Source organism: Anarhichas minor, unplaced genomic scaffold, assembly GCF_050575085.1.
Source record: "Anarhichas minor isolate MPS153535 unplaced genomic scaffold, ASM5057508v1 ptg000136l, whole genome shotgun sequence".
Lineage (NCBI taxonomy): Eukaryota > Metazoa > Chordata > Actinopteri > Perciformes > Anarhichadidae > Anarhichas > Anarhichas minor.
In genome coordinates this window covers 5,606,952-5,629,794 of record NW_027466582.1, presented here as the reverse complement: position 1 = coordinate 5,629,794, position 22,843 = coordinate 5,606,952, and the positions used below count along the sequence as shown (strand labels likewise).

The 22,843-nt window shown below is 42.5% G+C and overlaps 1 protein-coding gene across 1 annotated transcript; it reads right to left on the bottom strand.

The window, feature by feature from the left end:
- Positions 1 to 9,531: 9,531 nt before the first annotated feature.
- LOC142942186 (3',5'-cyclic-AMP phosphodiesterase 7B-like) lies at positions 9,532 to 19,201 on the bottom strand. The gene is made up of 12 exons (XM_076084412.1): positions 18,883 to 19,201; positions 14,739 to 14,828; positions 14,347 to 14,507; positions 14,143 to 14,206; positions 13,855 to 13,950; positions 13,546 to 13,646; positions 12,410 to 12,541; positions 12,229 to 12,320; positions 11,316 to 11,460; positions 11,080 to 11,176; positions 9,911 to 9,991; positions 9,532 to 9,801 (listed from the first exon to the last, which is right to left on the bottom strand). Exons 1-12 carry the CDS (start codon positions 19,199 to 19,201, stop codon positions 9,581 to 9,583), a joined length of 1,599 nt encoding a protein of 532 aa, XP_075940527.1. The 3' UTR covers positions 9,532 to 9,580.
- Between the last annotated feature and the right edge of the window lie 3,642 nt (positions 19,202 to 22,843).

Here is a 22,843-nt window from a genome sequence, read left to right as displayed (position 1 = left end):
CACACACACACACACACACACACACATGTGTGCATACAAGCGCATGTGAAGACTAACACGCATGGTGATGCAAGCGACAAAATGGTTGTCGTAAACACAATTACACATCTAACTCCCATATGTAAGGAGGCGATTTCTGTATTCACACATTTTAAACATTCTCTGAAGCGCCAGCCAGTGTTCCTGCTTTCTTGTAATCTACAGGTCAGCAAAAGGTCAGATTAAGAGTGTGGGAGTGTGTGTGTGGTTGGGAAGTAAAAGGTGAAACTATAGTAATTTAAGTTTGAGGGGGAAGCAGTTTGGTTTAAAGAATGGGGAAACCATCTTTATTTTATAGTATAATCACCTCGTAGAGAACTTAATTGGAGGAAGTTTGATGCAGGAGGAAATAAAGTAAAATATCCAGTTATTTAATATGTATGTTGCATCAGTGGTGGAGCACTGGGTGTATCCCTCTGTCTGCAATAAACACACACACGCACACACACACACACACACACGGCACATGCACAGAAGAGAAAAGGGGAAATTCTGTTTCAATGAGGTGAACAATACTTGACATATCCTGACATATTTTTTACTACACACTTCCCCTCTTTGTGACAACTTCCTCACAGTTTTCACTACCAGCGCTAGTTACTACTAGAGGCTGCATATGAATGAAGAAAGATGCACGCACACACACACACACACACACACACACACACACACACACACACACACACACACACACACACAACCACAGATGCAGGAGAGGAGAGAGAACGAGAAGAGAGTTGTTTTGCAACTAGAAAGAGGAAGGTACATGTGTCACTCATTGTTTTGTGATGCAACAAGGACCACTCAATGAACACATATACTCACACTCACACACAGGCTCACGCTATTCCCGTCTCTTATCAAATCTTGTATGCAAAATATAATTTATCGCCTGGGTATATTTACTTTACAAAAAAAACAACCCCCTCTTGTTAGCCCTTCGGACAACGAGGGACCTGAGGGGGCAAGATGGAGCATGCAAGAAGATGGAGCTTGCAAGTACACTCTCTAACTCACTGGCACAGCAGATTTGCATAGATATTTGCCAGTCAAATGAGATGCATGGGAAAGTAGGGGTGTAACTTTGGAGAGCAAACTCACTCAGAATTCCCCTCTTCTGGGAGACTCCCAAATCGCTTCCAAGAAAAAAGGTCAGGTGGGTTTAAGGGATCGCTTGTACAGTTTGAAATTGTCGCACAATTGTTGGACAATTGATTTCTTGGATTTGGTTGAATGGATGCATTGCACCTGCATACATGCGTGCCGAAAACAGCTACAAAGACACATCACGCAGCTTCTTATGCACACATCTGTGTTCAAAATGATTTCGGCGCAAAAGCACTGTATTGATATTTTTTTTATGTACCTCACCCGAATCCGCCTCAGGGCCGATTCCTGAAATACAAGTGGTGTCACCGTCATTTGTTTTTGCTTGCAGACACTTTGTTCACGGAGACAGAAATGTTGTCTTTGTTTCCTGATAATTGATGATTGAGGGGTCAGGACCTTGCTGCGCTTCGCAGGCTTTGCTTTCACAAACAAGACCAAGATCCTCGTTTTAGGGTCGGAGGCTTGGAAAGTTCCCTGTTTCACTGGTTTTCAGGTTGCATGTTGGTGTTGTTGTTTTTTTGTTTTTTTTAACACAGATGTTACTTAACTAGGTTATTGTTAGTGTTCAGTATTCAGCCATTACTTTTAGCTGTTTCAGCTGTTTCTAAATAACTTCTGTCTATGTCAAACATGTATCTATTATTTGTAGCTAACGGCCTGTTATATCTTTACTATTTGTAATTGTTTATCTAGTACTATAATAAGCACAATCAGTATAATCACTACTATACGCTAACTATATTAACCATTTATCCTGTACTTCTAGCTTTCCCTTCAAACTCTTTATAGATTAACTTAAATAAACCATTTTAATTAATTATTTATGAATTATGATGAATAATTGTATTCATTTATATACCATCAAACTAATGTAAGAATACAGTCACTTTTAATAATAAAAAACAAAAAAACAAGAGTTGAACCCTAACCAAAGCTCACTGTCCTGTCCTGATAAATTGAGCCTCTTTGAATTGACTGCGTGACATTTGGATATGTAAATGTGAGAGTCTGCCCTGTGGCCAATTGGTCCTTAAATTAGAACGCTGCTGAGGCTAATTTTACTCTTTTTTGGGTAAATACGGATTCAATAGGATCTTCCACAGGCTCCACATGAGTCACTACACTTTGCTTCTGCTGTTGTTGAGAGTATATCCTGTTGTTTGATTCTAATCTATGATGCAAACATGAGCACAACTCTCTGCAAAACCAAGAAACATAAGTCTTTAGTTCAAAGGTTAATTTAAGTTTCTCTAGAAGGAAAGTTTCTTGATTTTGCATTTCTCTGTTTAAGAGTACCAACGCAACGCTACCCTAAAATTTGGCCGCGCACACCACAAACAGATCACACACAGACAGAATAAACACTGGTACGGATGGTTTAATCCAACTCTAAACGCCTTGTTTACAGCAGCAACAATATTCCTGAGCTGTGATAGCAATAGGATTTGACTAATGTTGCTGAGCCAAAGGAACAGGCCCAACAGGTTGGGTTTTACAAGAAATAACAAGCGGAGACGTGACTTAAAGAAAGCTGCTCAGCAGGCCTGGAGAGGAATTGCACAGACCAGTGGAGATGTGGCTTCATGTATACAGTGAATATATGGAAAAAACTAAAAGGCCCTTATTATAATAATTTTGGCCACAGGCAACACTATGAATACAAGTGAATACAATTAAATAATATCTTGGAGGGAGCTTTCCAAAGACAAAAACCTGATTAATAACCTTTACGATGCCATCATAATGGAATTCACTATTCTGTTGCATCATGGGAACTGTGGGATCCAGCATTGTTGGAGCTTGATACCAGGAAGAAAAAGCCAGAATGACTGCTTTGATTTGATAGAAGTGCAATAATAAACCACTGAAGCGGTCCTTTAACCAGATATATAGTGCGTCAGTTCAAGCAATGTTCTCAAGCCCCTCTGTAGATGTGTAAAGGTCAAAGATCACGACCAGGATACGGATTCGAATGAAATGAATATAAGGAAAAGAAAAGACACCACAAACAACCCACTCAAATATGTGGTGAGAAATTGGAAAAAAAAAGCACTTGTCATTGCGTATGATACTGAGCAAGTCACTGCAGGTTGCTGCAGCTTCTCTTTGGACATGAACCAGGCCCTCGGAACAAGCCACTTTCAATAATCTGTTTTTGACTCTTGTGTCAAATGGTCAGAAAACAGAAAAAGTCCAGCGTACATCATGTACTTTTCGTATGCTAAAAGCTCTCTCATCTGCCCACACGCGCCAACACATAACTGCAGTATGTAAATTTCCAAAATCAACCAACAAACGCAGGCATTAACCCCCCCAAAAAACACAAAATCACCACTCAGTGAAAATATGAACACTAATGACACACAGAAATGGAGCAGGTGAAATGTGGCAGGTGTGCTTCTTAAGTACCTGAGGGTTGTGTATCACTTAGAGTTACTGCAGAGGGATAGGGGTTAAGAAAGAAAGATATGATCTGTACACACACACACACACACACACACACACACACACACACACACACACACACATGTGCAAACAGGTTTTGCTGCTGGATATTGATCATGTACATATTTGTTTGCAGTGTGTCCGTGAATGTGTGGGTGTTGCATGTCAAAGATCTCAATGCTGCATGACAAATTAACCCTTTATTTCCCCTAAGTGTACGCTTTAGTCATTCCGCGACACAGAGCTGCTTGGAAACCACCTCCTGCGCAGAGGCACTCAAATGTAGGGATGTAGTGGAGTGTAAACCCGCCAAAATCCAGTTTGCAATGAATTTTAGTCCGACATCAGTGTACAGATCTAAATGCGTGGCTTTTATCAACGGAAAAATGTAAAAATAATTTGAGATTTAATCTTTAATCAAAAACAACACATGGTTTCCTTATTCGCCTTCAATTTTCCCTTACGTAGCTTCAAAGCTTTTATCAATTATCAAACAAGAACAACAGGTAACCTCCAAGAGGAATTAGATCATTTAGTTTGAGGGAGTTTGCAGTTCAAGCTGAACTACTCCTGCCAAGGCTTGTGCATAGTGTACATATGGAATAAAGTGTATACTGTAATTTGAAAGCTGTAAAAGTAGAGCTTTGAAGATCATATCAAAACATGAGTTATTGCTTCGTGCCAGTAAGTAGGTCCGTGCAACTTTGTAATTCAGAAAGCAATTATGAGTACACAATGTGCAATTCGTGATAAAGGGTAGAGGTAGACGCATCTTTGAAATCATTGTGATTTAGATTTTGAAATGAATTTAATATTAAAAACCTTTTATTTAGGTATTGCTTGTTAGTGACAGATCTGTTACAGAGCATTTAGGGATAAGGAAGTGCACACTCTCAAAAGGACAGGAGCAACAAAGAAAAAGGGACATCTCTAGTGTGCTCCGGATTAAGGCAACATTTAAGATCTTTTTTTTTTTACTGTATGGTCACAACAGAGCAAACCCGAGGGGACCTTGGTATCTCAAAGGAGCGTCCCACTCCCACACCGCCGCTGTGGAGGGCTACATAATATGACATGTACAGCATGTACTAGATGTAAGTGACAGATGGGTTAAGAGAGGGAGAGTGAGAAATGTATCTCGTATTTGTGTCTCACATGCTCTACTTCTTCTTTCTGCCAAAGCACAGGGGGTGGACAGAATAACAGAAACACATACTTACATTTTTTCAAAGATGTAAAGAAAGAAGGCTAATGCAAAGACCATGACACAGTACGTATAGCAGGGATACTGACTAGCAGCAAGAGATTAACCCTTACAGTGCAGAGCACAGTAGCCAGACAAGGTGAGACAGACATAGCACATGTACACCACAGGTTTCATTTTTCACTTTCTACACGCACACAGCCTTTACTCTTTGTCTCACACCAGTGGACGTCTCAGAGTTTACTGGACACTTCCAACTAAGATGTGATTACCTCCTCTCTTTTTTAGGTTTAACAAATAAAGGTGTATTCCAAATAATGGCCAAAAAGGGAAAAGTGCCTTTTCCAGTTTTGCATTTGGAGGTGGATGGTTATCGGCATGATCGGGTGGGTGTTTTTACAAAGGGAGTGGTTGGCTGACTGTCATATAAGGGGCACAAGAGGGGGCTCTGTTTGCAGTGTCAATATTTACAGTGACACATGCTGGATGAATCCTGGAGTTGTGTGTGCATGTGTCCTGTGTGTGGGTGTGTGTGTGTGTGTGTGTGTGTGTGTATGAGCGGGAGACAGTAAGACGAAAAGACAGAAATATCAGCATGAATGGATGTCAGATGGCATGCTCTGATGAACAGATTTAAGTCTTCCACAACAGGACTTCTTTTGGAGTGTGTGTACTCTCATCTACGTAAAGCAGAGCTCGCAAAGTCCCAGAGCAGTGGAAGGAGTTGAGTTGTAGCATTCTCAACAATAAAGTCTGGAAAAGTCCACCGGCATAGTGTAATGAGATTTAATAGATGGCCAATCACAAGTGGACTCTGTCACAATCTACAAGCGTCCTTTGCATTGCAAATCAGAGATATGCAAATGAGGAGGGGGAACACATGCCGTGTCAGTACCAATGCTCTGCTCACTGCACTATCAGTATCTCTTGTTCTACGTGCTTTCCCTTTTTTGCCAACCTTGTATTTACATCAGCTTCACATGTCTTTATTCTTCTCTTTAGAATACTAAATCCGCATTAATCCTATTGACATTTATTTTCCTTTATCTTACTTTCCCCCCGCTTCACATCCCTTCTGTGTTCTCTAAGTCTGCTTTTAAACAGGTGAGAAATTGCGAACAACCTGCCGGCAATATGCAGTTTCATGATTCAACATTATGACTCGCTCAGCATGAAGTTCTCCGTTTGTCCTGCAAACTAAATCTACGCGCAACTTTATGCTGTTTGTTTTCAGCCTGTCTTACTTCATAGTTTTCTGTTTACACATGAGCTCCTGGCCCCCAGCTACGCTTCCATCTCATTCATCACTATGTTGATTCAGAGGTTGACTATTGTATTTATACTGCAAACAAAGCAGCAGGGAGAGGCACCCATAATGTGTCCCCATAATGAGCTTTTTCCTCTCGTGCACAGAGCCACTGAAATGATCTTACTGCCATCTAGTGGTCCAACATTTTCTTTGTAAATTGAGCTGTTAGGCCCCTGCATCGTTCTAAATTCACTAAATTCTAACACACACACACACACACACACACACACACACACACACACACACACACACACACACACACACACACACACACACACACACACACACACACACACGGGATACCTCATGCAGTGGATGTTGATTGAAAAACATTTATTTTATTGCTCACAGTGCTCAGAAGTTGGAACAGAAATGTACAGTCAAAAAGCCAGATGGCAAACATCTCTAATAACTCACCAGTACCAGTATTCATTTTGGAATTCATCATTGAAGGGCTTCATTAAAAATGTATATGATAATTGTTAACGATAAGATTAGTTTACCATAAGAGATTAGTCTTAAGGTAGCTAGCATGTACTGTAGCTATCTGCACACATCCAATTCAAAGACAACATGGGCAAAATCCAAGTGCTGATGAAGAGCATGTGATGTGATTGAAAGCTCCAAAAACAGCTACTAAATGGACCTTGTTTTGACATATATTTCTAAACTGCTGGTCAAGAATGAAGTTTGAAGCAAACACTAATTAATTTCGTTTTTGACACGGTGCATCATCGTCTCAATGACGACCGCAGTAACACAAATGAAAAACACACGGAGGAGAAACAGCATTTACACGTTTCTCAGTCAGAGCAGAACTGGATTGACTCAAACACACTTTGGCAGAAAAGGGAAAGAATTGTTAACTTAGTATTGGGCACGGGGACAAGAATATTTTAAACCATCAGACAACTGACCACACAATATGTAAATATAAAGATTATAATATCTGGCAAAACAGTTCAATCTGGGGTGGAACTACACAACAGGATTAGATGATTGAACACAGTGGTTACTTTTGAACATGTATGACGCTTTAAGGGGGTAAAAAAAGGAACACATACCTCAATGCACATGTATACAGTATCTTTATAGTTTACCAACGTATTGGTATTTCTGTTCAAATATGTCCATTCTCGTGTCCAATCTTATCATAGAAGCTGATGTACTGTGTGTGTATATATTTATTATACTAATCTCTTTTGAAAATGACAGTAAATTCACAGATTTTATGAGACAAACTTTGCAAGTTATTCATTGAAGTTAATTGATTCAAGTTATTTAAACACATACAGCAGATATTTGTAAACCAGTGCGGCTCAGTGACCCTGTATCAGTTTCTGAGAGGTATTGAAACACAATACTACAGTATAGGTCGACAGTGCGGCAGTAATGTGTGACTTACAAGTAATAAAATACTTCCATTTTAGGTAGTATACACAGAGATAGTTCTGAGCTCATTCTTAGCAACCGCTGGTACTCGAGTCCTGCGAGATGGTCGGGTGATTCACCACCAAAAGCAGTGACAACAGTATGCACCGCGTTGTCTTACATATAGTGGGAGTTTCCGCAAAGCCCATAGAGTGCTACAGTGAAGACATTAATACTTTACTTATAATTAGCACAGCTATAGATTGTTATGAATGTGACCACTTTCTTACAACTCGCAATAGCCAACTTTATTGCACATAGAAAAGGCTTTAAAACTGCCAAAGAAATGATAGTTATATAATTGTTTTTACACTTTTTATGAGCATAACTTGTCAATATATCGGTGATAACCTTATAGATTATATTGTATGTAGAATATACTGTGTGTTGGCTGAGTTGTTAGGATCGTAAAGCTCAAGTTATTTCCTCTATAGCTCAGGGAAGACGTGGGGCTCGACCATGCCGGGCGAGAATCTTAAAATGTGACAACCATAACTATACAGATACAGAGCTAAGTGGTGAAAAAAAGAAGAAGAAAAAATGCTGTTCGGTACATCCTACACTAGTACTTTGAGATAATAGATGCATAAGTACCATTTTAGGATGAATTGTATATCTATATATATATAATGAATGATGGTATATGGTTTCCTTCATTGTCTTGATACTCACAGAAGGGTATTTTGAATTAAATTCTGAATTAAAGACATTTGCAATTACTAACTGACCCAAGTCCGTACGTGACATTAGATGCAGTGCACACAGTGCCTGCAGCCAAATGTAATAAAAAAATATGAAAGCCATAGCTGGTGACAGAGCAGCGAGTCGATGCGTCAGAACAGGACCATTGGCACCCAATCGTAGCCTGAAACTGTGTAAAAGATCAAACAGGAAGCAAGTGGGTACATTACTGAGAAGAGTATTTCAGTATGCTGGTGGCTGAAGAAAAACAACTGTAGGTGTAAGAAAGCTTGTCCAGAAAATGGTAAAACCCCATTATACAATGTGTTTCACAGACAGACCGAGTTGCTGTTAATAAGGCTTTGTTGTATGTATATGAGCTTATAAAGTGAGGTTATCAGATAGATAAATGCTCCCGTTGAGCTGTTACAGAGGTAACACCATGTGTTATGTTTTCAGTAAAAAGGTTAATACATTGCTGAGATTTTTTGGCATGTGAAGTGCTGAGGTTGTACATCAGTTTGTACAGATTATACTGTTAATAACATTACACAAAACACAAAACACTTTGGAAAATTGGCTCCAGGTTTGTCCAACAAAACATCCAGCTGACATCAAGCCACTCAGAGACTCTTATTGTATCGGTCCGTTCACCGTTACACAGAAAAAACAGAGTACCGGTACATTGTAGAGTTTGCAGTACCGTGACATACCAACTTAGTGAGTTAAAAATGCTCTTTGGTGAAAAGTAGACAAGTGAGACACTTGTATGAAAGAGCATCCAATAGAAGTGCAAGCTTTACAAAATGAGGAAAAGTGAAAAGAGCTTAATAGAGTGCATTGTCTAAAAGTTTAAAAAGCATAGTATAGTAGATATATTACTCGTTTTCTTTCATAGATTTTTATGTCATCGTTTCCAGCGCAGTCCAGCTGACTTGTATATGATTTTGGCTTTTGAGTTTCATTATTGTTCTAGCAGCACCGTGCAAACACTTTAATACTCGTCTTCATTGATCCCTCGTCTGCCATCAGCTATAAACTATCAATCCCTGCATTTCCCAGATACTTTGAAGCAGATATCACCGGGGTAAAGAGCGAGGCAAGATTATCCATCCACTGCCCAAACATCAGTCTCTCGCTGTCTTCTCCCCCCCCCCCCCCCCCCCCCTTGCAGTGCTACAGTCCTCCACTCCAGCAGAGGGAGCTGTGTATCATGAAGTGAAGCCAGACTCCCATCCAGTGCTCCTACTTTCAGAAACAACCAGCGGTGGGAGGAAAATGTGCTGGAGGACACTCCTGGAGGACACTCCTCTCCTCCCTTTATTAAGGGAGCTCAAACGCCTCAAGAAACAAGAGGAAGATTAAGGGATGTCTTCCCCCTCTCCTCCTCCTCCTCCTCCAGGCTCGGGCTCCTCGGTGTGTGGGTGTGTTTGCGTGTCTGAGGGTGTGTTTGCGTATCGCAGGCTGCTCCAGCCGGCCTTGCTCTTGTGCAGGTGACCCATCATGGTCCGGCTGAGCGGGCTGGGCTTGGTGAAGCGGTGCCACTCCTCAAACAGAGGCTCCACGATGTAGGAGATGAACCCTGAGAGGAAAACACAAAACAAAAAAGGTGGGTCATCTCCTAATCAGTTGAGGGACGTCTTAGTGATGACACAGCTCACAGTTCTTGGTGCGTGCACTCTAGTACTCACCGATCTGAATAGCTGGGACAGAGTCCGCCTGCTGGTTACACAGAGGACTAATCTCCATGTCGAACTTTCTCTCCAGGTCACCTGTCAGGTTGACAGACAAAATTCAGAATCCACATGAATTAAAAAGAAACGATCAGAAAATCAGTCGGGTAATATCTTAACACTTTGATGAATTCCAAAACGGTAGGAAACACAAGTTTATTACTCATAATCATCAGAGATGCACCAATTGCAATTTTCTTTTTAGAGACTGTTTTTTTTCCTTAAGAACTATAATTCACAGCATACACAGACATTTTTGTAACTTTTCTTTCATTTAAAATTTAAATTCAATAGTATGTTCATATGAAAACATTGACTATTAAATAACTTACATTTTCTCCGAAATTTACAGGATCTTCTTGCTGTCAAAACCTTGTCTTTAAGGTTGTTCCTCCACGGTCAATTTTGGACTTGCAGGTGTTACAAATTGCGAGCTTTATGTCTTCTTCACTCACGCTGAAGAACCTCCACACAATAACAACATGTTGTGTGCGATCGACTGTGACGTTACAGTCTGAGTACAAGACATATCGAGTGGCCAAATCGATCGGTGCATCTCTAATTTTCAGATATTAATACAATTACTGTGAAAAAAAACATCCCTGGGAAGATTTACAGCCATGTCTGAATCACAACTTAGAAGCTCCAATTTTTCCAGATATATCCAACTCTGTGTTTAATAATACAAGGGTGCTTCAAACCCGAACACACGTGGATGCCAAAAGTCTGCTAAAGTATTTTTCAAGAATATTAACCCTGACCTCTAGTGGTCACTATTACTCTGACCCCCACCCACTCTTCATACCCGCTGAGACCCCACTCATTAACAATGCGAGAGTGTTGAGGTGGAGGTAGCGAGAAGAAAGACAAATGAATAAAAGGAATATGAGAGACAGAGAAGCATGAGAGAGAAGGTCAGAGGAGCGGACCTGAATAAATCAGGGGAAGGGATTTAAGTTATTGTACATTTATGATTTATGATCATTTTTATATGTATGTCTTTCTTTGCAGTGGCATTTGCTCTTAAATATAAATCTGACCTGAAATAAGACTTTGAATCATCTCCACTGCCAGGTGTCTATTTGCAGCATTAAAGTGCTACATGCGTTGTTTCATACTTGACTCACCCTGCCTGTAGAATTCCTCACACACTCTCTCACTCCACTGTTTGCTCAGCTCCCAAACACGACATGGATTACAGACGTCTGCACACTTCAGAGCAATCTGAAGGCAAAGAGAGAGACTGATTCAGACACACAGTGCAGCTACTCCAGCTGTACTGTCAAACTTAAGTATACATTGTAGTAAGACTCTTTGTTTAACATGCATGGCTGTACTGTTGCCAGGTGGGTGCGCAGTATACCTGCAGTATAAAGTGCCTGTGTGAGGCGAGCTGAAGGTCCAGGTCCTGGTTATCCAGATGTTCTCTGAAGGTGGACAGGAACTCGTTCTGCCTGCTGATGTCTGTAGCCAGGATGAGAGAGCCCAGCTGCTGTTCCATGTCCTGCCTGCAGAATAGAGGGGGGCACCACTGAGCCAGAAAACGACAAAACCACTAATGCCTCTGCTAATCTTCATTCTACCTGCACCTGCAGCAACAGCCACATTTTCTGGAACATACTGTATATGAATTAGTAAGTCATCATACGCTGTACACTGTATGGTCTAGCCGTCCTACTCCTTTTGTACAGCTATGTGCTTTGTGGAGAGCTCCTGTGGTGGCGTTCTGTAGCCGACCCTGATCTCTGACCTTAAGGTGAGGGGCTGGTGGACAGAAGGAGATTATAATGCATCACGATTATTTAACCACAAACATCACATGCCGATGCGTGTGGTTGTGTGGTGGGACAGTGCATTCCATCAGAGTACCATCAAGGGACAGTTGGTAGACGCTGTAGACAACTACAAGTACCTTGATTTATAATTGTAACACCCAGATGCTGTGTAAGAAGTTGTTGTTGATGATGGTGGTGGTGATGATTATTGCTGCTGTCCTTTTGCACACTGTGGGAATGTGAGTCAGACACCAGTGACTACTGTTGTTGGACTTCCAGCCCACTTGTGTTCAGGACACCTTCGATGTCCCTTACTGTACTGTATATCTATGTTCTTTCTTGTAATTTAACAGGCCTTGCCTTAAAACCAACTGCCCTCCACGGCCATGCAGACATGCTAAAGATGTGTTGATTTCATAGTCTGTCTACTACAAAGCGCTGACATATGGAATCCTAATAAAAATATTTGTATAAATTAGGTGCTTCTGTAAAAGGTCTTACGACATGTCAGCAGGCAGGTGGGACAGCAGTCCCGACTCTCGCAGCATGCCCACAGTGGATCTCCAGTGGTGACTCTCCAGCACAGACGTGTTCTGTAAATGAGTTTCATACAGACTCCGTCACCGACTGCACAGCGAAACCCTCCGCACATTTTCACCCACACACTGCCACCCGTGTGTACCTGGTAGAGGGACGCCAGGTGGTGTCTGGTCTTAATGAGGAAGGCCTGGTTGACTCCGGGATGGTCCACGTCGTGGGCGGCTGCTGCCGTCAGACCCAGAAACACGTCCAGGGGATTCAGCTGCTCTGCCAGCTAGAACACGCAAATGGCCGACAGGGGAAATTATCGTTCCTTACGTAGGAGGGACACTTACTGTCATTTCAAATGACACCTGATTGCTAAGCTGTCTTTCAAAGAAACCCTGAAGAGCTGAATTTATAGGGGCTATCCCCAGTAGTGGCTGGTTTCCTCAATAATGTCACCTTGTCAGTTTGTCGATGATGATTGATAAGCCCACAGGTATTAGGACAGTGGTTCTTTGTGTTGTTGTGGCTCATCCATATTGGTGAACAGTGTAGGACTTGAGCTCTTTTGATCCTCGGGGGACATATCTTATAGAAAAGAGCAACGATTTCTGCAGAGACTACCAGATGAGGACTTTGCGTCCTCAAATTTGCTCTGGGGTGCTGAGCTAAATAAAATACTTGTCCTAATACCGTACTCTTCTAATTAACTTTTAAAAAATACAGTTGTGTATGTTTTACCGTCCCTTTTGTGATTCAAGTATTGTATAATTTATATAGTATAATAGTTGTATAAATACCAAACGCTAAATAAATAAATAAATAGGTACAAGATGTACATTTTACAGTTTTATGGATTATAATTTATAACAGATAAGTGTGTGATGATAAATGCTTAATGGTCGGTAAACAGACAACCTGGCGTATTGATCGGAGAAGCAGCCGGCCTGACATCTCACATTGTGAGTGTGTGCTTGTTGTCTAGAACACACTGTCGTGTGAGCTATGCTGAATTCAATTTACTAATCTAAATGCTTTTAACAAAATAGGTGCATTACAAAGGGCTTAGCAGAGCAACAAAGGACACTAAATCAATTAATGTATAAAAGGAAAGATGCAGAGAGTCTTAATCTGGTCAGAGGGCTTCAGGGATTTCTCCAGGCTGAGGATGGATACGTGCTGTCGAGTCGAAGTGAGGAGGAATTATCCCGCAGGAGGAGAAGCTAATAGAATATGTCCAGGAGAAGCTCAGGCCTGGTAGTGTGTGTGTGTGAATACAGTATTATTCATTACCTTGGGCTCCTTCAGGTAGCAGTACATGGCTTGAGTGACATCAGCAGCATGAACAGCATTGTGATAGGGATTCTGGGAGTGGTAGTCCTCCTGCACCATGCCTGGCAAGACAGAACAAGGTTAAAACCTCATTGCATTATCTCAACTCTCACATTTTAAATCAGATTTTAACGCCATTTAAGCAACACTCTTGAAACTGCCATGTAAATTCTTTAATTTGATAGTCAGAGCACGTTGACATTTCTTCTTACTGGAGAACGAAGCGGGACAGAGGGTGGGTGAGTGTGATCACTGATGCTTGCAGCTTACCGAGAAACCTGTGCAGCTTGATCATGTCCAGCTGGAAGTGGTGAACAAGCCCGTAGACACTGAAGAGATGGCACATCAGAGTCACCAGGCTGTTACCTACAGCACACAGATGAATTCAAGAACAAAATAGGTTTTTAGTGCATTTACTCTGAAAATTACGTTTTACAGTGTGTTGAGAAAAACACTTTAAAATATTATCTAAAAATGTAATTGTAACAAAAAGGATTACGCTAACGTAAAATAGTTTAATTGGTGAGGGACAACAACTTGAACAAAAAGTCATCTCACCATTTGTAAGACGATCGAAGAGGAAAATGTCAAAGTTCCATGAGCCTACTTTTGAAAGCATGTGCTGTGAAGAAAAACAGACGTTTTCAGAAAGTGATTCACAACAACACAGAGAGCTGGAGATACAGGGTACCTGTACCTTAAATGTGTTGGGCTGTGAGTGTGTGTGTGTGTGTGTGTGTGTGTGTGTGTGTGTGTTCTTACAGCAGCTTGTCCCAGGTAATCGTCGTCCAGTAGATGCAGTGACCCGGGGGTGTGAGGCACCAAACCCCTGAGCAGCCTGGAGGCGTGGCAGTATCTCTGAAAGCTCAGCTGACGCTTCACCTTCCTCCTGCTGGCCTCTACCTCTCCCTGCTGGGCACTGGCTGGAACTATAAATGGTTTACATTAAAACAGAGCCGAACAGATAAGCATCTTAAAAACAGTTTTGTGATTTCTTGAATTATTAAAAAGGGTAAGTTAATTTGGTACAAAACATTGGATGTAACAGTAATGCCAGCACTAAATCCTCCTTTCATGAAGATTAAAATGTTCAGTTTTTGTTGAAACAGTTTCACAGAGGAGTTGATTCAACTGTGTGGTCGTTTTGAACTTACTTTTGAGGATTCGTAGGTCAATCAGCGGGTAGGAGCCTCGTCGCTCGACCAGCAGCACGCCAGCATGACCGGTGTTCAGTCTGCCATCAGCTGCATACAGACAGAGGATGGGAGAAGAGAAAGACGGATGAAGAAATGTAAACATTTGGCGTTATCACTGACGATAAGCGAGGTGAGTTTAGAGACTATGCCTGAGGAGAGGAAGAAAGCAAGCAAAAGGCGGATGGCTGAATGATAAGTCGAACAGACAGCGAGGGGATGAGAAGACAACGGAGCAAAGTGTTCCCTGGTGTCGATATCTATGTGCAGCCCCATAAAAGCAGATTTGTATCGCTCTTAAAACCTGCCTCTCTGAAACAAAGTGACCTTTGACATCGCCGAATCATCAGGACATCATGCATCTGGTCCGGGTTTGCCCAAGGAGAAGGGATTTCACGCCACTGTGCAGCTGTTGTGGTGCAGTGGCTGCGTACGTTGTGCGCACACAAGTTATTCTGGATTTTATTAGTTTCACGCCGAATGCGGATTACACACACACACACACACACACACACACACACACACACACACACACACACACACACACACACACACACACACACACACACACACACACACACACACACACACACACACACACACACACACACACACACACACACACACACACACACTGCATTGTAAACCAACAACTAAACAGAAGGACTGGTCTTCATTTGAAGGCTTTTATTGCAAAACATGACAAGAAAAGATGAAATGTGTACAACTCTTATGTTTTAAGTGCCCATGTATTTCTGACATGCGGACAGCACATTTCATCCTGGACAGGTATCAAGCGTCTACTGTAAGATGTTTTTCCATAAGAAATGCCTGCAGAGTCCCAGAAGTAACCTTTTGGGTTTTAATCGTTGCCGCGCGAGCACCTTTTTAGACCGAGAGAGTGAACACTGCAGCACAATGGGTCTGTGAATACTTGAATATACTGCCTCTGTTTGAAATGCACAGTTCACACACCCTACGGCCAGACACACAACAGAATAGGTCCCGAGCCACAGCGAACACGGGGCCATTTTCACTTGAATAAACTAAAAACTATAAAGAAAATGACTGAATAATTTACAGATCAGATGTGAGGAACTGGAGCGCATTATGTCCCCCCCCCCGAGGTTGCCAGTTCACTTCACCTCTGCGACTTACGAGAGCAGCTAAACTACCTGTTAATGGGGCTGGAGTCACTGTGGTAACTCCCTCGGAGGGCCAGGTCTTGCCTTGAAAGTGTGTGGGCTGCCAAAGCGGTCTGCAGGCAAAGTGTGTGTGTGTACTGTGTAGGCTAGGCAGCTATGCATAAAACATACGGTGGAAAAAGTGGCATCATTCCCTATTTCTGCATCTTATAGTCCACCGAACAAATAGAAACGGCTTGAAGTGACTCAGCCTGTTCAGGTGAGGCAGAAGAGTCCCGCTCGCCTAGTTTGAGCAGGAAAAGGACAACAGGGGGAAAGCCTCTTTGCTTTTTTTTTTAATCCTGTGTGCTGGTGGGAAATGCATCATCTGGGAAACCCCTCCGCCACCCCCCCCCCCCCGTCCTCCTCCTCCAACACAGACAAACACACACCACCCTCTGGCTGTCTTCCTTCGCTCAAATTCTTTCTCCATACTTCAATTTTATGTGTCACTTCATCCGTCTTTCCACCTCTGGCTTCTGTCTCCACATCCTTCTCTCTCTCTCCGCTGCTACCCCCTCAACCTTCCCATCATCCTTCATTGCTTTGTGTTCAACAACATCGCCCCTCCACATCTGATCCGTCCTCTCGGCTCACTCCCCCAACCCCTCTCCTCTTTCTCTTCCTTTAGCTCTCTGTGTGGTAAATAGGTCATTGTCTCTGCGCGGCTCAGAACTGGGTCATTTAGGATGTGAATCAGTTGGAAAGGGTGTTTGTCGACGGCAGCGCACGTGTCTCATCGTGTGCCCGTGCATAAACGTATACACACACACACACACACACACACACTTGCAAAATGAGGTTAAATCGCACACTTGGCACACAGCCCACACACTGGCATATGGGACACCGATGTTTACTTGGCTTCGCTGAATCTGTGGGTGTTTACGGCACAAATGGTGCTTCAGGGCTGTTTTCCTTCACAGAAAGAGAAAGTCAGACACATCGCTGCCACATGCATTTGAAAACAAACAGATTAGGTGATGTTTCCTGCTGCCTGCAGCTGCTTCTTCTTCTTCTTTATCTGGAGAGATAGTCACATCCACACAGCTGGCTGGAATCTCCGCATACACTTAACTCACTGGCTGTGCCGACACTTTCTGTGCGTTTGCAGTAAAACGACGACAGTGACAGTAATGCGTAAAAGATTGGTGCAATTATTTTTTAAATTCACATATAAAAAAAATCCATGTTTTGAATGTGTGAAGACACATTTGTTAACAGATGTATTCTTGCTCATCACACACTTTTCTAGATCAATAAAAACAGACAGCATTCTTTAGTTTGTAAAGAACACCAGAAAGGCATTTTCTCAACAAACTGATCCGTTGTTTGGTCCATCAAGTGTCAGAAAATTGTTTAAAAAAAGGACAGTGGCAAAGCGTAAAGCCCATGTTGACATATTCAAATGTCTTTTTTTCTGTCCAAACAGCAGCCTAAACTTCAAAGTCGTTCAAGACTTAAATTGATAGAAAAGGGACCAAATCCAACCAGTGAAATTTTGCAACTTCTGCTTTAAGAAATGAAAGGATAATTAACTGATTAACAAAATAGTTGCTGATTAATCCCATATCGATTGGACTAATAATTTCAATTTTATTTTCATGGTTTATTTTTGACTGTTATCGATCTAAACACAAATAAAGGCAGGAAATGTCAAATGTATTTTACACAGTTTTAAATCCTCAACTTCAATGTTTTGCTGTATGTATAATGTCAAAAAAGGGGAATTCATAATACATTTAAATAAATGTATTTACGATTGAATAAACCGTTTTTCCTGCAGGCAATGCTTCTTCTACCTAAATGTACTTATTCATACTGCTCTTTTTCAGCACTTTACATCTTTGGAAATGGCAGACTGACTCACTTTGTGTGAGGTCATCGCGATGCAAAGGGAAAGTCACAGTCAGCGAACAGCGTACATTTGTCAGTTTTCCACCTTATGAGTCAGTTGTTGTCAACAGTTAATTCCCCACAGTATGAATCATCACTTCATCATAACTCTGCAAAAGAACATTAAAGATGTATATGTACGTTGTTCCATATCTTTGTGATCAACTGCTTAAAGTAGGCCTAGTAAACGTATTAAATCACCTTGGTTATATACGCTGCTGGCTCCTCTGCTTGTCACAATCATCACCATCCTCGTTGAATATAAGATTGGCATTAATTATTTTCATCACTGTTGATGTTAAACATCAGTTTAATTCACATTAAACTGTAGACAATGTTATTTTGCGTGGCCGGTGTTGATAGACAGACGGACTCGGCCTGATTGATTACATCACGTCAGTGTCATCAGCACGGCTCCGCAGATGGTAAGACACTTCGGCTTTACGGCCAAAATCCCTCATTTCACCGTCTACTCGGCGTCTGAACTGCTCTTAACCTCATCTCGCGTCACGTCACTTAAAAACACGCGAGAGTAAACATACGGCCAGAGGCCCGCCAGCCAAAGACATACACACGTCCCACGCACCTGTCAAAAATGAAAGCTTGCACCCAGGCATGGAATCAAAAGTCAAACATTCAAATGCAAAAATCTCTTATTCATAAAAGTGACCTGCCAAATAACATGACCACTATTTTTGAAGCAAAAAATAAACAATAAATTAGACACAAGTCATTAAACATCATAAAGGAATCTGCCCCCCTCAAAACAATCTAATGTCACACACACACACACACACACACACACACACACACACACACACACACACACACACACACACACACACACACACACACACACACACACACACACACACACACACACACACACACACACACACACACACACACACACACTTAATGGGTCAGACAAAGAAGGAAAACACACATTACACATTAAACATTGATGAGAAATCTCATTCCCATACGTTTTACTGTACATGTAACATGTACTATGTGCAAGTTACCTTCCATGTGAGCGCTCCTGTCCTCTATGTCCTGCTTCACCTCCTCTACCTCTTCCTTGTCTGACTCCACCCAAGTGCTTCTCTCGGGCCCCCGGGGGCCTCCCCTGCGAGCCCTCCACGCCGCCCTGAGCTGCCGTATGAGAGCGGGAAGCTCCAGGGCCAGCGACAAGCCTCCACAGGTAATAGGAGGCGTCCTGAGAGGACCCCAGACCGGCGAGCGAGGAGCCTCATCCAGACAGACGCCGGCTTCGACCCCAACGCCGAGACCGGCGTCCCGCATCCTGAGATCTGGACCCCAGAGCCCCTCCAGCACCGGCATCCTCACGCCAAGAGGCAATAGATGTAGGAGAATGAGGTGCAAGGATATGAGAGATCAAAGTAAACAGGGGGGGGGTCATGAAGGGGAGGTAGAGAGGAGACAAAACTGTGGGAGTGGAGTGAAAGAAGCAAATGCAGGAGAAGGAAGCAGGGAAGAAGAGAAGTGTGAATCCGTCTCTATCTCCTTTCTCCCAGAGACGGCCGCTGACTGTCTGCGCTCTCCTTCTGCCGCATTCTCTCTCCTCTCCACTGTCTCACTCGCGCCGGTGTTGTTGTGGAATCCATAAGCCCCTCCCCTCTTTCCGCCCGGAGCTCGCTTGCACACTCCGCTACATACGCTGCTCCAGCGACGGCAGACCAATAGGATTCGTGTGAACGACCGCGGGGGCTTTGTGTTCACGGACACGAGCTCGCGATCAGGTCAGTGGGGGACGGACAGAGTCATACCTTCCACACACACACACACACACACGTATCTCTGCAACAAATATGATCAAAATCTGAACAGACTTTGCATTTACAGAGAAGAGGTGCATCAAAATTGTGTGCGGAGCAAAATAGTTAATTTGTATTGTGTGTGTGGGGCTTGGAATAATTATCTATTTCAATTATTTGTCTAATTGTTTGATCTATAAAATGTCAGAAAATAATGAAAAGTAGCAAAAGACGGCCATCAAAATGTCCCAGACATGTTTATGATTGTTTTGTCCAAAACCTGTAGATGCTTAAGTTACAATGGTATAGATAGTAGAGAAAAGACAGCAATTTGAATTTTATATGACTCCATAGATTCTCAATTGATAAATGAATCCATTCATTGTTTCAGCACTAATTGTGTTTCCAGGTAATCTTGTTGCCAGGCACACTGAATAAGTAACATAATGTCGCGGGAGCAGATTCTAACAGTATATTAAACTTATTCTGCTTAAAAGGTAAATAAAACAAAATGTGTTCTGGATCAAAGCAAGCACCACTGTATGATCACCAACTGTATCCAGAACTCATCCAAACAGGATGTGTGTATCAATTCCAAGTGAAGCCTTAAAGTCATACTTATACTCATCCCCTCACTATTTGTGGTCTGCGGAGTCTCCTATAAACCAGTTTTAACTCGGATGAACTGAACATTTGTTTGAGACTGAAAACACTCTGTCCCTCTTGTCCTTAAAAGTCTCTCACACACACACACACACACACACACACACACACACACACACACACACACACACACACACACACACACACACACACACACACACACACACACACACACACACACACACACACACACACACACACACACAAAGGCTTTCCTGTGGCTGAAAAAAAGAACATATCAATTAAAATGAATCCAATTAGGTGAATGTAAGTAATTGAGACCGTCTGTCTTTGCATGCACGCTATCATGAAGGATGCAGAGCGAGAACCATTTTTTATGTATTTTTCTCCCCGGGAATGTTCCCTTGAGAAACAGTCACATGCAGACCAAAGTACTGACACACACACACACAGACACACAGCCTTGAACATCACATTTCATAGGCAAGAAGTCGATTGCAAGGAATCATGAGACAAAGAGCGTTAAGATAAAAGACACAGGCTGTGAGAAACTGTGAGAAGCAGAGGGGACACGATGTACAGCGTGGTTATTCAGTGAAAATGTACCATGGTTATGTACTCAATGTATTTTTGTTGTGTTGTCGCTTTGATCAACAGATGACGTCACTAAGCAATCCCCTCAAATCCCATAGGAGCAAAAGTGTGTCATGTACCGAAATAGAAGTGGACATTAATTTAAAACGCTTTGGTTGGCTTGTTCGTAGTGCGGCCAAATCGTAATTCTAATCAGCCCCACAATCATTAAGAGTGGGAAACAGCCTTTACCAGTATGAAGGAGAGCAACAGTGCCACCGGAAAATATATCATACTGTCTGTCTGTATGGGACTTTAATAAATCAGAACATGTGAACAAAGCCGTTATCAAACAAAAGGAGGTAAGACTCTCATTCTCAGAATGAGGGAAAGATATCAGAGAGCCGACAAGGTCAGTGGGAGTTTTGAGGCTGACACTTCAGCATTTCTTCAGGGAACTTTTAAACAATCTTAACACCAATATTGAAAAAAAACAAAAAAAAAAAAAAAAGAATATGCTACATTTCAAGGTCTGAGATTATGATAAACGGCTACATTTTACCGTCTCCAGTCCAGACACTACTTTAAAAACACGCCTGGAGTGAAACTTACTGTATTGAGGCCCATTTTTATTCAACAAAAGGACTGAACAGCGGAGAGCATACACAGCAGAGAGATTACACAGTGCCAAAGGTCAGCGACAGCCTGAAGCGCTGTTACCAAAGGTATAGAAACATGTTCGCACCGTCAGTTTTGCAGTTGGCTGTACACAGCAGCACATTAACAAACCTCTTGCACAGTGGTATTCAGGTCAGTTAGCGTTCTTACCCAGCATGCAAACTTGCGTGGCATTCTGCTCCGACCTTTTGAATGCGACTGCTCCACACCTCTGTGGCAGGGAGAAAGAGGGAGAGAGAGAGAGAGAGAACGAGATTAATATTACAACACCCCAAAATACACACTGCTGTCTGAGAGCATCAATGAACCTGCAGCTGATAAATAGGAACTGTGCGAAAAGTCATGCACATTAATCACATGCGCCCACATGGTCGGTCGTCCTTAAAGCCCTTCAAAATCTCATTCATGAGTTTACTTCAAATCACATTCATGAGACAATTTGTCTAATTTCAGATTAGACTTTAGAGGAAAAGGTGCATAGTTACAAAATCTTTTCACAACAGGTTAATAGCAGACCACCTCAAGGTGTCACTCAGACAGAACCAGGGCATTCTGAAGTAGCATTTCAAAATTAAAGCCCTTCAACATCTCCTTCATGAGCCAACTTCAAATCACATTCACGAGACGACCTTTATCACACTGTCAGGACAGTGTTGGCTTTTTGCGAAGTCAAGGTGAAGTTGCCGTTTCTCCACTAGAGGTGGCTGCAACTGCGTGCTGTTTGTGAGCCGCAGAGAGAGGAGGTGCTGGTTGTAGCATCGTAGGGGAGGGACCTGTGGACCAATCAGATCTCGATACAAGCACTTATTTGAGTATAATAGGTAGTCTTCAATAAAAATAAAAAAAAGCTTTCATTTGGGATGTTTTATAATAATAGGGAGTGTGAGAGAGATAGTTTGCCTTTGTTTGGATAGTCCTGGTTTCTAGTTCTCCAGTGCCTCACTTCCCTCCAGCAGGCCCAGCAATACAGCCCGGGTCTCCAGCAGCATGGTGTCTGTGTTTGCTCCAAGCAGGGACCGGCAGGAAACCGGCGGAGCAGCGAGGAGAAGCTCAGCTCCTGGCCGGGAGAAGACACGCTGCTGCCGGGCGCAGAGCTCTCCTCCTACGCCGGAGCTTCCAACTGCAGGTCGAAGGCTGCAGAGGAGCCAGATCTGGGTCCATCCACGGCGGGCTGGTTGCTGCTGGAGGCCCGGCTGGAGTCCGAGCTGAGGGAGTCTCTGGTGAATCTGCATGATTTCACCTGAATCCGACCTGGTGGCCCCTAATGACAAGCATTAAGAACCAATAACCCAATCTTCTTGCTGATGGTTTCACTTACCTATGAAGGTCATGT

Bases quoted from the DNA above. Each gene is read 5' to 3' on its own strand.
- LOC142942186 (XM_076084412.1), bottom strand. From the start codon at position 19,201: ATGCCGGTGCTGGAGGGGCTCTGGGGTCCAGATCTCAGGATGCGGGAC. The intron at 12,321-12,409 runs GTACACACGGGT...ACTCATTTACAG, and splicing joins ACCTGGCGTCCCTCTACCAG to AACACGTCTGTGCTGGAGAG. The intron at 9,992-11,079 runs GTGAGTCAAGTA...TCAACCTGACAG, and splicing joins TGAGGAATTCTACAGGCAGG to GTGACCTGGAGAGAAAGTTC.